The 15,250-nt window shown below is 43.0% G+C and overlaps 1 protein-coding gene across 3 annotated transcripts in view; it reads left to right on the plus strand.

Moving 5' to 3' along the window:
• The window catches only part of LOC139263028 (protein WWC2-like), a 296,134-nt gene that overhangs the window by 264,173 nt on the left and 16,711 nt on the right, over nucleotides 1–15,250 (plus strand). For 2 of the 3 annotated variants that reach the window (XM_070878495.1, XM_070878514.1), the window contains exons 16-21: nucleotides 1,942–2,106; nucleotides 4,888–4,991; nucleotides 6,861–7,023; nucleotides 9,979–10,143; nucleotides 11,911–12,003; nucleotides 14,371–14,610. In XM_070878495.1, coding sequence (XP_070734596.1) covers nucleotides 1,942–2,106; nucleotides 4,888–4,991; nucleotides 6,861–7,023; nucleotides 9,979–10,143; nucleotides 11,911–12,003; nucleotides 14,371–14,610 — 930 coding nt within the window. The remainder of the gene's footprint in view (nucleotides 1–1,941; nucleotides 2,107–4,887; nucleotides 4,992–6,860; nucleotides 7,024–9,978; nucleotides 10,144–11,910; nucleotides 12,004–14,370; nucleotides 14,611–15,250) is intronic. The other variant, XM_070878504.1, reaches the window with a different exon arrangement.

The following is a 15,250-nucleotide window of genomic DNA, read 5'->3' on the forward strand; positions in this document are numbered from 1 at the left end:
CCGCAGGGCTCAGTGCTGGGACCCCAGCTCTTTACAATATACATTAACGATTTGGATGAAGGAATTGAGTGTAATATCTCCAAGTTTGCAGATCACACTAAACTGGGTGGCAGTGTGAGCTGTGTGGGGGACGCTAAGAGGCTGCAGGGTGACTTGGACAGGTTAGGTGAGTGGGCAAATGCATGGCAGATGCAGTATAATGTGGATAAATGTGAGGTTATCCATTTTGGGGGCAAAAACACGAAGGCAGAATATTATCCGAATGGCGGCAGATTAGGAAAAGGGGAGGTGCAATGAGACCTGGGTGTCATGGTTCATCAGTCATTGAAGGTTGGCATGCAGTTACAGCAGGCGGTGAAGAAGGCAATTGGTATGTTGGCCTTCATAGCTAGAGGATTTGAATATAGAAGCAGGGAGGTCTTGCTGCAGTTGTACAGGGCCTTGGTGAGGCCTCACCTGAAATATTGTGTTCAGTTTTGGTCTCCTAATCTGAGGAAGGACGTTCTTGCTATTAAGGGAGTGCAACGAAGGTTCATCAGACTAATTCAAGGGATGGCTCTACTGTCATATGAGGAGAGACTGGATCAACTGGGGTTTTATTCACTGGAGTTTAGAAGGATGAGAGGGGATCTCATAGAAACGTATACGATTCTGACGGGACTGGACAGGTTAGATGCAGGAAGAATGTTCCCGATGTTGGGGAAGTCCAGAACCAGTGGACATAGTCTTAGGATAAGGGGTAGGCCATTTAGGATTGAGATGAAGGGAAACTTCTTCACTCAGCGTTGTTAACCTGTGGAATTCCCTACCGCAGAGAGTTGTTGATGCCAGTTCATTGGATATATTCAAGCGGGAGTTAGATATGGCCCTTACGGCTGAGGGAAACAAGGGGTAGGGAGAGAAAGCAGGAAAGGGGTACTGAGGGAATGATCAGCCATGATCTTATTGAATGGCGGTGCAGGCTCGAAGGGCCAGATGGCCTACTCCTGCACCTATTTTCTATGTTTCTATGTAACGTAGCCCTGGTCCTGAACTGGCAAAATGAATATGCCTGAGCCATGGGCTGGCTCAAACATGTTTTTGTCATTATATGCTAATTGGGACTACTGTTTAATTGTTCCTCCTTCTGCAGGTACTGGCATTACCTGTACTTTGTTCCGATTACTGGAGCTGAGATCAAGTTTACCAGGTCAGGAATGTTGTATGGGTAATGGCTGCTCTGTGGTACAGTGCATTTATACACCAGTAAACTTCAAGTCTGTGAGAAGGATCTCAGAAACGGTAATTAATATCTCTGTTAAGTAAAAGTTATCAACCATCTAGTCTGCAGATTTTCTCTCTCTCTTACTTGGTTTCAATTGAGGAACATGACAGCAACAAAACCAGAAGCAAACTGCTACCCTTTTCTGAGCCCGTCAAAATGAGACATTTCAATTGTTCCCTTGCAAAGAACAAAAAATGTTTAAAGGATTGCTGGCTCAATTTAAACTAGCTTTAAAGTAAGGTAAATTAACATAACATGCTTAGTGGATTCCACACAAGGTGCATCATTCTTGAATCTGGCATGCTACGTACTTAAGACTCCCCATGATTCCAGACAACTCACTAATTCGTCCCATTCCTAATAACTTGGTAAACACTTTAACGAACCCCACCAAAATCAGGTTAATTGGCCATCCATCCACCTCATTATTATTTATGCAATCTTGCTCTATTCAAAATGGCTGTCGTATTTGCTGACATGACAGTCACTCTGCTTTAAAATAATTATTTTGAGACTTTTTGGAGAGACATGGTACGGCACTCTAAAAATGCAAGTCTTTCCTATGCAAAATTCCTGTGTGAAAGAGGTATAGAGGAACTTTATACAAACTCACAAACCAAGTTGTTCAAACAGTGGTCAGTCTAATTTCTACCTGATGACTTTTTCTTTTTCTAAAGGCTGGAACCCAAATCAGTCTGGCAGACCTCTCCAGCAGCGGTGAGATCTCTACCAGCTGGTACAACATGCTACATTACAAGAACATGAACATTCATAATCCAGAGAACAAAGCACAAAATGAGGAAGCCTTGCTCACACCTCAACCTTGCAGCACTATAGACAAGGTAAGGATTATTCAGAGGATGAATTAGGTTTGGTCGAACCATTGCATGGAGCTAAACAGAGTTTTGGTTCTTGTTTGCACAAATAACTTGAAGTGGAATATCATGTCATAAGAACTTGGCAGATGTCAGGAGTAATCCTCACTAAAGGGCTCTCACTTAGAAATGATTATAGTTCAGCATTGATAATCACATCACAATCTATGTGCAGACTGTCCTTCACTCTGGGCTGAAGGAGGTACCCAGTATATCCCTTATAAGGAGCCAGTTCCATGTTTAATGTAAGCCCAGTAGCTTTGTTTGAACCCAAGTTAAGCAGGATGAAGTAAGACGTACAAGCATTTGTGGGAAGGCAGTGGTCTATTTGCTTAACTCCTTTCTTATTTTATTGCACTCCTCATCCTCTGTACAAAGCCTTCCATTCTGACATTAATTCTTGGCATGGAAATTGCTGCGGGTCTGAAAATGGCACTGCACACGGATCCCAACCGGGAGGCCCAAGGCCAGCCCAAAATGAGGCCTTTATTAACATTTTGCTGGCGGCTCCTGCTTAGGCCGCAGCGGCCACTGATCCTGATCAGGCCCAGATTCTGCTCCATTCATCGGTATCCAATTTGGTAAAGGGGGCCGAAAACAGGCGTTTGATATGTCATTTACAAATGTTATGGACTTAATGCCTGTTTCAGGCTGAAGAATGGTCCTAGCCAATATCGCGCGGGTGACTTTCAGGCGTCCTTTAGACTGGAACGTTAGGCCTCTAAATTGGCCCTTGTTGCGCCCATTGTACGCTTATAAAACGGGTACAAGGTGAACAAGTTCCTAATCCCTTGATGCTGTTTTCAGGAGCTGCACTGTAACTTGTTCCGTGTTATAATGTACAGAATGTTTGGCTTTCAAAAGTTGTGTTTTAAAGAGAGTGGGCTATACTTCTAGAGAGTGCTCAAGCCACTATTTTCTCCCATCCTTTACTTCACTAGTGTAACCTCATTCAACACTCCTTGGGGGTTCACACATCTTGACAGAATTATTTATTTTCCCAGTAAATTATAACTCAGTATTTGACCAGATGACATTGCGCAAAGTAGGGTATACATATGTTGGTCAACAGAGTATTGGAAAGCTCACTAAACTCGAACTTATGATTTATTTGCCAAATTGTTCAATAATGTGTGTGAAATGTAAAAACTGAAACCACTTGAAGCACTGAGAGATTTAACTTCATTATATCACAAGGAGTGGCATAGCAGGGGTTGTGGAGCTGGCTCTTTGATCTGATTTTACATCCGGCCAAAGCGTTGAAACTTCAATTAATTGCCTTATTCTCTGATGACTTTTCCCAGCAGGTTTTTGTAGATAAAAATACAAACCTATGTATTTGTAATTTAAGTATCACAAGTAATTTCCAAGGGTGGACATGCAGTTAATTATAACCTATGTTCGGCAGAGACACTGAATGTGTTTTCTTTAGGGGAAACTGAAATGCTATTGGTGAGTTGTGTCATATGATTGGCTGCTTCTACATGAAAGAAAAGAATTCTCTATATTCTGGCTTGACTTCTTTTACTTTCAGTGTCTTTCTTCTCTTTGATAAAGTGCTTGACTTCTTTTACTTTCAGTGCCTTCCTTCTCTTTGATAAAGTGCCACATAATAGGCTTTCCAGCAATGTTGAAGCCCATGGAATAAAAGAATATGAAATTGGCTAAGTGACAGGAAACAGAGAGTAGTGATGAGCAGTTGTGTATCGGACAGGAGGACGGTATACAGTGGTGTTCCCCGGGGTCGATATTAGAACTACTGCTTTTTTTGATATATATTAATGACCTTGGATGTGGGTGTACAGGGCACAATTTCAAAATTTGCAGATGACACAAAACTTGGAAGTATAGTGAACAGTGAGGAGGATAGTGATAGACTTCAAGAGGACATAGACAGGCTGGTGGAATGGGCGGACACGTGGCAGATGAGATTTAACGCAGAAAAGTGCAAAGTGATACATTTTAATAGGAAGAATAGGAGAGGCAATATAACCTAAAGGGTACAATCCGAAAGAGAGTGCGTGAACAGAGAGACCTGGGGGTATATGTGCACAAATCGTTGAAGGTGGCAGTGCCTGTTGAGAAAGTGGTTAAAAAAGCTTGTGGGATCCTGGGCTTCATAAATAGAAGCATAGAGTACAAAAGCAAGGAAATTATGATAAACTTTTATAAACCACTGGTTCGGCCCCAACTGGAGTATTGTGTCCAATTCTGGGCACCGCACTTTAGGAAGAATGTGAAGGCCTTGGAGAGGGTACAGAAAAGATTTACAAGAATAGTTCCAGGGATGAGGGATTACAGTTACGTAGATAGACTGGAGAAGCTGGGGTTGTTCTCCTTAGAGCAGAGAAGGTTGAGTGAAGATTTGATAGAGGTGTTCAAAATCATGAGGGGTCTAGACAGAGGAGATAGAGAGAAACCGTTCCCATTGGCAGAAGGGTCGAGAACCAGAGGACACAGATTTAAGGTGATTGGCAGAAGAACCAAAGGCAACGTGAGGAAAAATGTTTTTACGCAGCGAGTGGTTAGGATCTGGAATGCACTGCCTGAAAGGGTGGTAGAGGCAGATTCAATCGTGGCTTTCAAAAGGCAATTGAATAAGTACCTGAAGGAAAACAAAATTGCAGGGCTTATGGGAAAGGGCGGGGTAGTGGGACTAGCTGAAGTGCTCTTTGCGAGAGCCGGCATGGGCTCGACAGGCCAAATAGCCTCCTTCTATGCTGTAACCATTCTATGATTTGTATCCAGCAGGATGCTGTGTCTGCACTCCTAGAGAGAACATCTGTTGAGCTGCAGGCAGTAGAACAGGAACTGAATACAGAGGAAGGAGATGTTACACCAGGCAAAGACTGGTACTGTAGTCTTTGTGATATTATACAATTTACCTTTTCAATGGAACATTCTTCTCTCCTTTGTATAAGAACAGTGACAATGTTGTCCCACATGAGTTCTGCTAGATTCCCACCATAGCTCCAGTAGGAGTCTGGTGGAATGTCCTAAATGTAGGGGTTTTTGGGTCCATTTTACTAACTCTTTTCCCAGGACCACAGTCCCAAGCAGTGTTTTCCTCGAGGACCGATTTGTAATCCTCCATTGATGAAACCCAGGCCTGTGCTTATAGTCCAATGTATATTGAGCTTTTAACTTCCAATGCATCACCCTGGGCAGGTGCTGAGGAGAAGCTAGACATTCTCTAGAGGAAAGAGGAAAGAGGAAAAATTAAACTACAACGGTTTTAATGCAACGATTGGACCAATTGTTTTAATAAGATCGTAAGAAATAGGAGCAGGAGCGCCATTCGGCCCGAGCCTGCTCCCCTGCTCCACTGTTCAATAAGATCAGGGCTGATCTTCGACTTCAAATCCACTTTCCTGCACTATCCCCATATCCCTTGATTCCCTTAATATCCAACAATCTGGCGATCACTGTCTTGAATATATCAATGACTGAGCCTCCACAGCCCTCTGGGGTAGAGAATTCCAAAGATTCAACACCCTCTTGAGTGAAGAAATTTCTCCTCATCTCAATCCTAAATGGCTGACCCCTTATTCTGAGACTGTGACCCCTGGTTCTAGACTCTCCAGCCGGGGGAAACATCCACCCTGCTTCTACCCTGGCAAGCCCTGTAAGAATTTTGTATGTTTCAATGAGATCATCTCTCATTCTTCTAAACTCTAGAGAATATAGGCCTTGTCTACTCGATCTCTCCTCATAGGACAACCCCCCCATCCCAAGAACCAGTCTAGAGTGCTTTCACTTGCTCTTTGGATGTTGGGATTGCTTCACCTAGTACCATTGGTTGACAAGTGGTAACAGTAACATGTCTCAGCTCTGGCGATAGCTGGGCAGCCCATGAATAGCGCCATACAGAGCAGCATGTCTGCAGGGTCACAGGGCAAGAGAAGGTGAGCTGCAAGTGACCTTTATGCCACATTATAAGCAGCTGTGATACAAACCATGATTAGTCAACAACTGCATTATTATTGTATCGTGCAGCTATCATGCGAACTAGATGTACCTTGGTCTTTTTCATCTAGCAATTGCTAAGTTCCTATACAAAGAAGTTAAAGAAAGAAAGACTTTCATTTATATAGTGCCTTTCATGACCACCAAACGTTTGAAATGCTTTACAGCCAATGAAGTACTTTTGGAGTGTAGCCACTGTTGTAATGTGGAAAACGTGGCAGCCAACTTGCGCACAGCAAACTCTCACAAGCAGCAATGTGATAATGACCAGATAATCTGTTCTTGTTATGTTGATTGAGGGATAAATATTGACCAGGAAACTGGGGATAACTCCCCTGCTCTTCTTTGAAATAGGATCTTTTACATCCACCTGAGAGAGCAGATGGGGCCTCGGTTTAACATCTCATCCGAAAGACAGCACCTCCGACAGTGCAGCACTCCCTCAGCACTGCACTGGAGCGTCGGCCTAGATTTATGTGCTCAAGTCCCTGGAGTGGGACTTGAACCCACAACCTTCTGACTCGGAGGCGAGAGTGCTACCCACTGAGCCACAGCTTGACAAGTTACAACACAGAAGCAGGCTGTTCGGTCCAAACAGTCCGTGTCATTCTTTCCTCTCCACACGAGCAAACAGTTATAATCACATTTACCTACCCTGTTCATCAGCCCTTCATCCACCTATCCAATCTAATCTTGAATGTTGACAAAGGGTGGAACTAGATGAAGTCCTGTAAGATTTTTATAACTTGTTGCAGGCTGGAGATGCTGGTGGAAGACACTGCTGAGGCACAGGAAGAAGGAGAGGGCATTGGCAAAGAGGCAGAGGAGGAACTGATTGTATCTGAAGAAACACCCCAGAGTATGACTGATGAAGAAAGTGGGGGTGTGACGGAGTCACACACAGTGTTGCCAACTCTGGTAGGAATGTTCACCGTTACGTACCTCCATTAAAAAGGAGACCCAATTTTGTGCAGTGCTCAATCAGCCTTGGCACTGAGCATGTTGGCATTGAATTTATCCACTCCCCCACACAAATGTTATATTTGTTTGTACTTTGGCAACACAAGAGTTGTAATTATAAAGTTGAGAAAATTGGGTAGGGGGAGGGGGGAAAGAAAATAGAAACATAGAAAATAGGTGCAGGAGTAGGCCATTTGGCCCTTCGAGCCTGCACCACCATTCAATAAGATCATGGCTGATCATTCCCTCAGTACCCCTTTCCTGCTTTCTCTCCATACCCCTTGATCCCTTTAGCCGTAAGGGCCATAGCTAACTCCCCTTTGAATATATCCAATGAACTGGCATCAACAACTCTCTGTGACAGGGAATTCCACAGGTTAACAACTCTCTGAGTGAAGAAGTTTCTCCTCATCTCAGTCCTAAATGGCCTATCCCTTATCCTAAGACTGTGTCCCCTGGTTCTGGACTTCCCCAACATCGGGAACATTCTTCCCGCATCTAACCTGTCCAGTCCCATCAGAATCTTATACGTTTCTATGAGATTCCCTCTCATCCTTCTAAACTCCAGTGTATAAAGGCCCAGTTGATCCAGTCTCACCTTCCAGTCCATAGGAACTGATAGACTGTTGGAAAATGATCACCATGCATCCACTGTTTCTAGGGCCACTTAAGTACTCTGGGATGCAGACTATCAGGCCCTGGGGATTTATCGACCTTCAATCCCATCAATTACCCTAACACAATTTCCCGCCGAATAAGAATATCCTTCAGTTCCTCCTCCTCACTAGACCCTCTGTCCCATAGTACATCCGGAAGGTTATTTGTGTCTTCCTTCGTGAAGACAGAACCAATTTGTTCAATTGGTCTGCCAATTCTTTGTTCCCCATTATAAATTCACCTGAATCTGACTGCAAAGGACCTACGTTTGTCTTCACTAATCTTTTTCTCTTCATATAGCTATAGAAGCTTTTGCAGTCAGTTTTTATGTTCCCGGCAAGCTTCCTCTCATACTCTATTTCCCCCCTCTTAATTAAACCCTTAGTCCTCCTCGGCTGAATTCTAAATTTCTCCCAGTCTTCAGGTTTGCTGCTTTTTTTGGCCATTTATATGCCTCTTCCTTGGATTTAACACTATCCTTAATTTCCCTTGTTAGCCATGGTTGAGCCACCTTCCCCGTTTTATTTTTACTCCAGACAGTTGTTGAAGTTCATCCATGTGATCCTTAAATGTTTGCCATTGCCTATCCACCGTCGACTCTTTAAGCATCATTTGCCAGTCTATTCTAGCCAATTCACGCCTCATACCGTCGAAGTTACCTTTCCTTAAGTTCAGGACCCTAGTTTCTGAATTAAATGAATATAAATGAATATAAATTGAAGCAGACATCCCTGAGCTAGTAGCTCTTGACTATTTGTCTGTTTGAGTCAGTGGGATGTCCAGCTGGCTGGTATAGTATTGTCTCTCGCAGCTCCGATCTCGCAGCTCCTGCTGCAACTGCCCACGCTTCAATCACCGACCTGGACCTTGCTGACGTCACTCTTCGCTGCTGTTGCCCTCCTGCACCAGCTCACGCTGTACCCTGTAGCAGCATGCCTCCACACTGCTCCCGACCTGCCGCTGATGGTTTCTCGCAGGTCGGGGCCTCCATGCTGCTCCTGGGCTACCATGGAGGGATGTGATCGGGTTCTAGGGGAGGCGTGAGTTCGGGGCCAGGGGCCCAGGGGCAGCATGGGCCAGCCCACACTGCGACATGTGTGTGCACTAGATCCGTGCAGCAGAGCTGGTCTCCAGTTGTCTTGGGTAATCCTTGCCACTGGACCAAGACCTAGCTCTGTCAAGCCCGCATGGTGACTGGTGTGCAACAGCCACCACACATTTTTAAAAAAAATCCATACACAGGCATCTTCCACCCTTGAGTTCAGGTTCTTCATTCGAAACACCTGTGAACTCATCCTTTTTTTGGTGTGGAAGCAAGTCGGCCTTGTTTCGAGGGACTGCCTACGATGATGATGATGATAGTATTGTTTGCCAGTAAGTTAACTGTGGAGTTAAGTGAGTAAATCTTGAACGAAGCTCAAAATATGCCAGACTTGGCAGATCCTGGCATTATATAAAGGCTGATATAAGCAGGTTTTTACACACTACCATTGCCCATAATCCTGGTACGCATGCCACTAAATGTTGGAAGACTGGGCATTAGGCTGGGTGCCAAGTACCTCAGGATTTCACTGGACTGTCCAGCATCTGTGCCTCTTATACTTGAAATGCAGTTTCCGACACGTCATTATGTTTTAATGGAAGTGGTTTTAAATGCAAGGCTTTAGTGAATAATTTGATACATTCATATTACAAATCTGCTTCTCCTTCAAGTGATCCTGCAATAGCTTCGTGCAAGCAGAGTAGTTTGAAAGTGAGTGTGACTTTTAATTTCTGACCATCAAACATGCCCCTTGGAAAGGTCTGTACAGGCCAATGCTGTGACAACCTCATTGCTGGCATGTGTGGTCAGGCGAAGTGGCAGGCAGTGCGACTAGAGGCAGCCCTTTACATTGCTGCACCTACTCTGCTGCTTCTAGAGGCGCCTGGGAAAACTGCTTCTTTATGGGGATCAAGGGGTATGGTGAGAAAGCAGGAATGGGGTACTGAAGTTGCATGTTCAGCCATGAGCTCATTGAATGGCGGTGCAGGCTAGAAGGGCCGAATGGCCTACTCCTGCACCTATTTTCTATGTTTCCATGTTTCTATGTTAGGCTCTTTCTGAGTTAGCTGCACTGCCCTATTTAGCTTACAGCGTTGGGCCTGCTCTTAGTAAAGGTAAATGCAACCTTGATGTTTGGTGAACTATCCTTTGAGCAGTTCTCATAGTTTCCATTGAACAGTAGCTGATGGAATGTTTGCACCCAATGTGCGCAGGTTGACAAAGAAATGAACACAGAGGAGGCTGTGGTAGAGTGTGTGGCCGTCAGGCCCAAGGACAGGACCAACCTGAACAATAGGCAAAAGCATTTTGTGCGGAACAGCATGATTGTGAGATCCCAAACCTTTTCTCCAGGAGAAAGAAACCAGTACATTTGCCGGGTAAGAAACTCTTCTTCACTAGATTGATATTAATTCACAATTGTTTGGTTCATTCGCAATATTTTCCACATAGTTTGTCAAACCTATGATCTCATGCTCCGAGCAGCAAGGGTGTATGTTGCAGGCCCACAGCCTATGATTTTCCATCGACAATGGACAGAAATGCATAGGCTGCATGCTTAAGATGTTCCCTGTGTGTGTGTCTCCTTGGCAGGAGCATGTGTTTGCAGAATAGACCCTAGTACGTCTACATGCAGACGTGCTTATTATAAAAGTTAGCTCAGTATCCCTTTGCTGGTCACTATGAATTCTGGGGATAGATTGCTCCCCATTCTAACACCATAGAATCGTAGAATGATACAGCACAGAAGGAGGCCATTCGGCCCATCGTGCCTGTGCCGGCTCTTTGAAAGAGCTATGCAATAAGTCCAACTCTCCAGCCCTTTCCCAATAGGCTGCTAAATTTTCCCCTTCAAGTATTTATCCAATTCCCTTTTGAAAGTTATTATTGAATCAGCTTCCTTTCACACAGTACATTCCAAATCATAACACTCAGCATTAAAAAAATTCTCCTCATGTCGCCTCTGGTTTATTTGCCATATCTGTGTCCTTTGGTTACCAACCCTACTATCGCTGGAAACAGTGTCTCTTTATTTACTTTATCAAAGCCATTCATGATTTTTAACACCTCGATTAAATCTCCCCTTAATCATCTCAGCTTCTCCAGCCTCTCCACAGAACTGAATTTCCGTATCCCTGGCACCATTCACTGCCACTTACAGTCACAACATTCACTAGGCTGACTTTCTTCCCTGTTTCCTTACATCCTTTGTACCAATGAACTTGCTGTTTACCATCCCTAAGTACTTGTTGAGTTATTCCCTTATTGAGTTATTCCCTTGTCCTTCCATGTAATGGCACCACCAGCACTGACCAGCACTAAACAGACACCATAATGTTGTAGCCGAAAGCAGCTTATGGTCGAAGCAAAATATAGCAGAATTAAGACAAAAATGTAATCAGGGAAGAAATGTATTATATCATCCTACATATAGCTGCAAAATGTGTTGGGACTGTACTAGGCAATATAATGAGCCTGGGGAATGCTCTGGAGGTTCTGAATGATTTGACAGTATTAAACTTTAAATACAATGATCCACAATCAAATTTTTAATCCTTATACTTTAATGATTTCACAGTAGGGCTAGTAGCATGATTATAGAGGACCCATTAGATGTCTGAAATCTGAGTTACATTTAGTAACTTTATATATACACTTAGAAGTAAATTAGTATATGATTAATACGCTAAGAATAATTTTTGAATAATTACGACTTCATTTTGAGAACTGGCTTTTGCAGCCAGTTAGCATGATGTCCTTTCACCCCCTGGGACCTGGGTTTGTAACCAGCCCAGAATGTTGAGATGAAAGTCACCTCTCTCTGCTGACACAGCTTGTACATGAAATGAGTTTGGGGAGTCTTAATGCAGTTCCCACTGGGGGTGGAGCCACAACACAAACCTGCCTGGGAATAAAGTGGCAGATCCATTCAGTGATACCAAAAGGATGTCTGGTATAGTAGGCAAGAGACGCGAAGTCCATTTTTAGGACAGAGTAGAGGAATCTTCACACTAATTCAGGCATTTGCTATCCCTGAGTTGGGAGTGCTTGATTCTAGCACCTATGTATATTTGGATGATAATTCATTGTGGATGTGAGCTGCATTTTGGATTTTAATCTCCTATTTTTTTTTTCTGTATCAACAGTTGAATCGAAGTGACAGCGACAGCTCAACATTAGCCAAAAGGTCGCCTTTTGTGCGTAATGCCATGGAACGGCGAAGCTTGCGAATAAAAAGGGTATATCTTAGTACTAATTGGCAAAAATATATACATATCAAGAAAGAGAAAATCTTATCTCAGAAAAATATTAATAAAGTTCTTTGGGACTATGGCAACACATTCTGCCACGGAAGAGTGGGATCTGGGTTGTAGCCAGTCTGTGAGCTGCCAGAAGTAAGTCATTATAACACCATCCTAGGTATAGCTGCAAAATGTGTTGCGACTGTCCCCCAGTCCCATTATATTACTGAGCAATATAATGGGACTGGGGGAATGCTCCGAAGGTTCTAAATGATTTGACAGTGTTGAAATTTGCAGAGCTACAGGGATAGAGCGGGGTGGGACCAACTAAAGTGCTCTTGCAGAGAGCCGGCACAGGCTCGACGGGCCGAATGGCTTCTTTCTGTGCTGTAATCATTCTATAATTCTAGGTACATCCACAATCACATTTTTACTCCCTATATTTAATGATGTATACAATTCCACAGTAGGGCCGGTAGCTTGATTATAGAGGACCCATTAGATGTCTGAAATATGAGTTCCATTTGGTAACTTTATAAAGTCATTTAGAAGTAAATCAGTATGATTAATACGCCAAAAATAATGCGAGGATAATTTTACAATTTTGCTCTCGTGGAAAGGATATATTGAGAATTCAATATATTGGTGGTCAGCATGCTTGATTCGCTGCCTGCATGATTTTCTGTTGATTTATAATTTACCACATGTTTCGTAGATTATTTGGTTGCCTGCGCCTCTACTTATTTTCCAATAATCCAATATAACAATAACTGCTTCAAGTGGATTTAACTGCTTTTGATGAATAGCCCCCAAAGATTTGAATGTGCTGTCGCATTGTGGGACAGCAGTTGCCAAGGGAAATGGAATGTTCAGAGTTAAAAAAAGATCCATGGAATTTAAATCCAATAACGTGATCCTGATACTCTTTGAACAATAGAGTATTAGGGAGTCGACAAATTAAACTATGGCGTCCAATTTTGGTTACTGTCGTTACGAAAAGACATTGAGATAGTGTGTCGAAGGAAACGGTTCCAGATGTCAGATTATTGTAAAGTACTGAAAGCAGGTTAAGGAAGTTCAATCATTTCACACTGGGAAAATAATATGTGCTCAAGGAGGAAGGGGGATCATGATCCAAGTTTTACAATCATGAAGGCATATATATTTATATATATATATATATATATATATTATAGATACATATAGATATAGAGAAAGAGAGAGGTACATTTTGTATGGAAAGAAGAAAAGAAATACAAGGAATATAATTACTGCATTAGGGAAAGAAACCGCAATTTCAACATCAGAGGGCCAATTTTATGAATGGATGTTCACACTGGGAGCCTTGTCTTCTGGCTGCACGTATCGAAAAATTATGGTGCACAGCCCATGGTTTCCCATAGGGACAGGAAGCCAAGAACAGAGCACCTGTGATTTCCAATATGTGTGGTCAAAGGTCAATTATCCCTGCCAGGAGACCACACTCATAAAATAGGACCTAATTTCCTGACAGAATGGGGTTCTTAGCTAATTACTGCTTATAATATCTTACCTAATGGAGTAGCGCAGTGAATGCCACTCAGTTGAATCATTCAAAAAGATAAGGACAGGATTCCAGCCTCAAAAAGAATTATGGTTCAGGAATTTATATGAGACGAACATAAAAATGATTTGTGCAGGACCTGAAAAAGAACATTTGGGAACAGTTAGGAGTGAGATTAATGATTAAAAATACTGACACAATACGAGATCATCTCTGAATGTGCCTCCTTTGTTTAGGTGAACACTGTCCCAATGGTACAGCCTTCCCTTCCTCTAGAAGTGGTCCAGTGGGCCAAGAATTTAAATGCCGTCCTCCTGTACATAAGAATATAAAGAAATAGCAGGAGTAGGCCATACTGCCGTTCGAGCCTGCTCCGCCATTCAATCAGATCATGACTGATCTTTGACCTCAACACAACTTTCCCGCCCAATCCCCATATCCCTTGATTCCCTTAGAGTCCAAAGGTTATTGATCTCAGCCTTGAATATACTCAATGACTAAGTACCCAAAGGCCTCTGGGGCAAAGAATTCCAAAGATTCACCACCCTCTGAGTGAAGAAATTCCTCCTCATCTCAGTCTAAATGGCCGACCCATTATCCTGAGACTGTGACCCCTGGTTCTAGACTCTCCAGCCAGAGGAAACATCCTTGCCCTGTCAAGCCCGCTCAGAATCTTATATGTTTCAATGAAAAGACTGATCAATGGGATGAGCTGGATGCATTGAATGACCCGTGGTTTGCAAGCTAGAAATGAAGAGAACAAAGTGTTCTGAAATTATTTAAAATCCTTTATTCCATTTTGTTTTGATGTCTCGGTACAGACCCTCTGCCAACCGCTTGTGAGAAGAACGGCAGAGCACCCCATCCGCACCTCTCTCGATTTGGAGCTGGATCTCCAAGCATCACTGACATGGCAGAGTCGTCTGAATGATGAGCTGCAAGTGCTCAGGGAACTAAAAAATAAGTTGGAAGAGGTGAAAGCTAAGGGGGAGACAGAACTACCCACATGGGTGCTGGAGGATGACAGGTTCCAGAAGCTTTTGAAACAAGCTGAAAAGCAGGTATACATTCAGCAATATTTAAGATTCATGAGTCTAATAAAATACACTGTGATGACCTGTTCATGCTTCTACCTTGACGTCTAATACTGAATCTGGCTGTCTGGTACTGACTCTGATCAGGTTTATTAAAATGGGAACATAACGTTCTTTAGGCACTTCTGACAAGACTTTAAATAATACGATATCTACAAAGAGCAATACCAGCATCTAGTGACGGAAGATCAGTATTGCAACTGTATGGTGTCTGGGTCCTTCGCAACAGCAGAAACCACTGTAATAGTTTAAAGTCCCAAACAGTAGGCCTGACGCCAGCCCAAAATTGGACCTCGAATCCTATTTAAAGATCACATGGACGAACTTCAACAATTGTACATCCCTGTCTGGTGTAAAAATAAAATAAAGAAGGTGGTTCAACTGTGGCTAACAAGGGAAATTAGGGATAGTGTTAAAACCAAGGAAGAGGCATATAAATTGGCCAGAAAAAGCAGCAAATCTGAGGACTGGGAGCAATTTAGAATTCAGCAGAGGAGGACAAAGGATTTAATTAGGAGGGGGGAAATAGAGTATGAGAGTAAGCTTGCAGGGAACAAAAAAATGATTGCAAAAGCTTCTATAGATCTGTGAAGAGAAAAAGATTTAG

Source organism: Pristiophorus japonicus, chromosome 1, assembly GCF_044704955.1.
Source record: "Pristiophorus japonicus isolate sPriJap1 chromosome 1, sPriJap1.hap1, whole genome shotgun sequence".
NCBI lineage: Eukaryota > Metazoa > Chordata > Chondrichthyes > Pristiophoridae > Pristiophorus > Pristiophorus japonicus.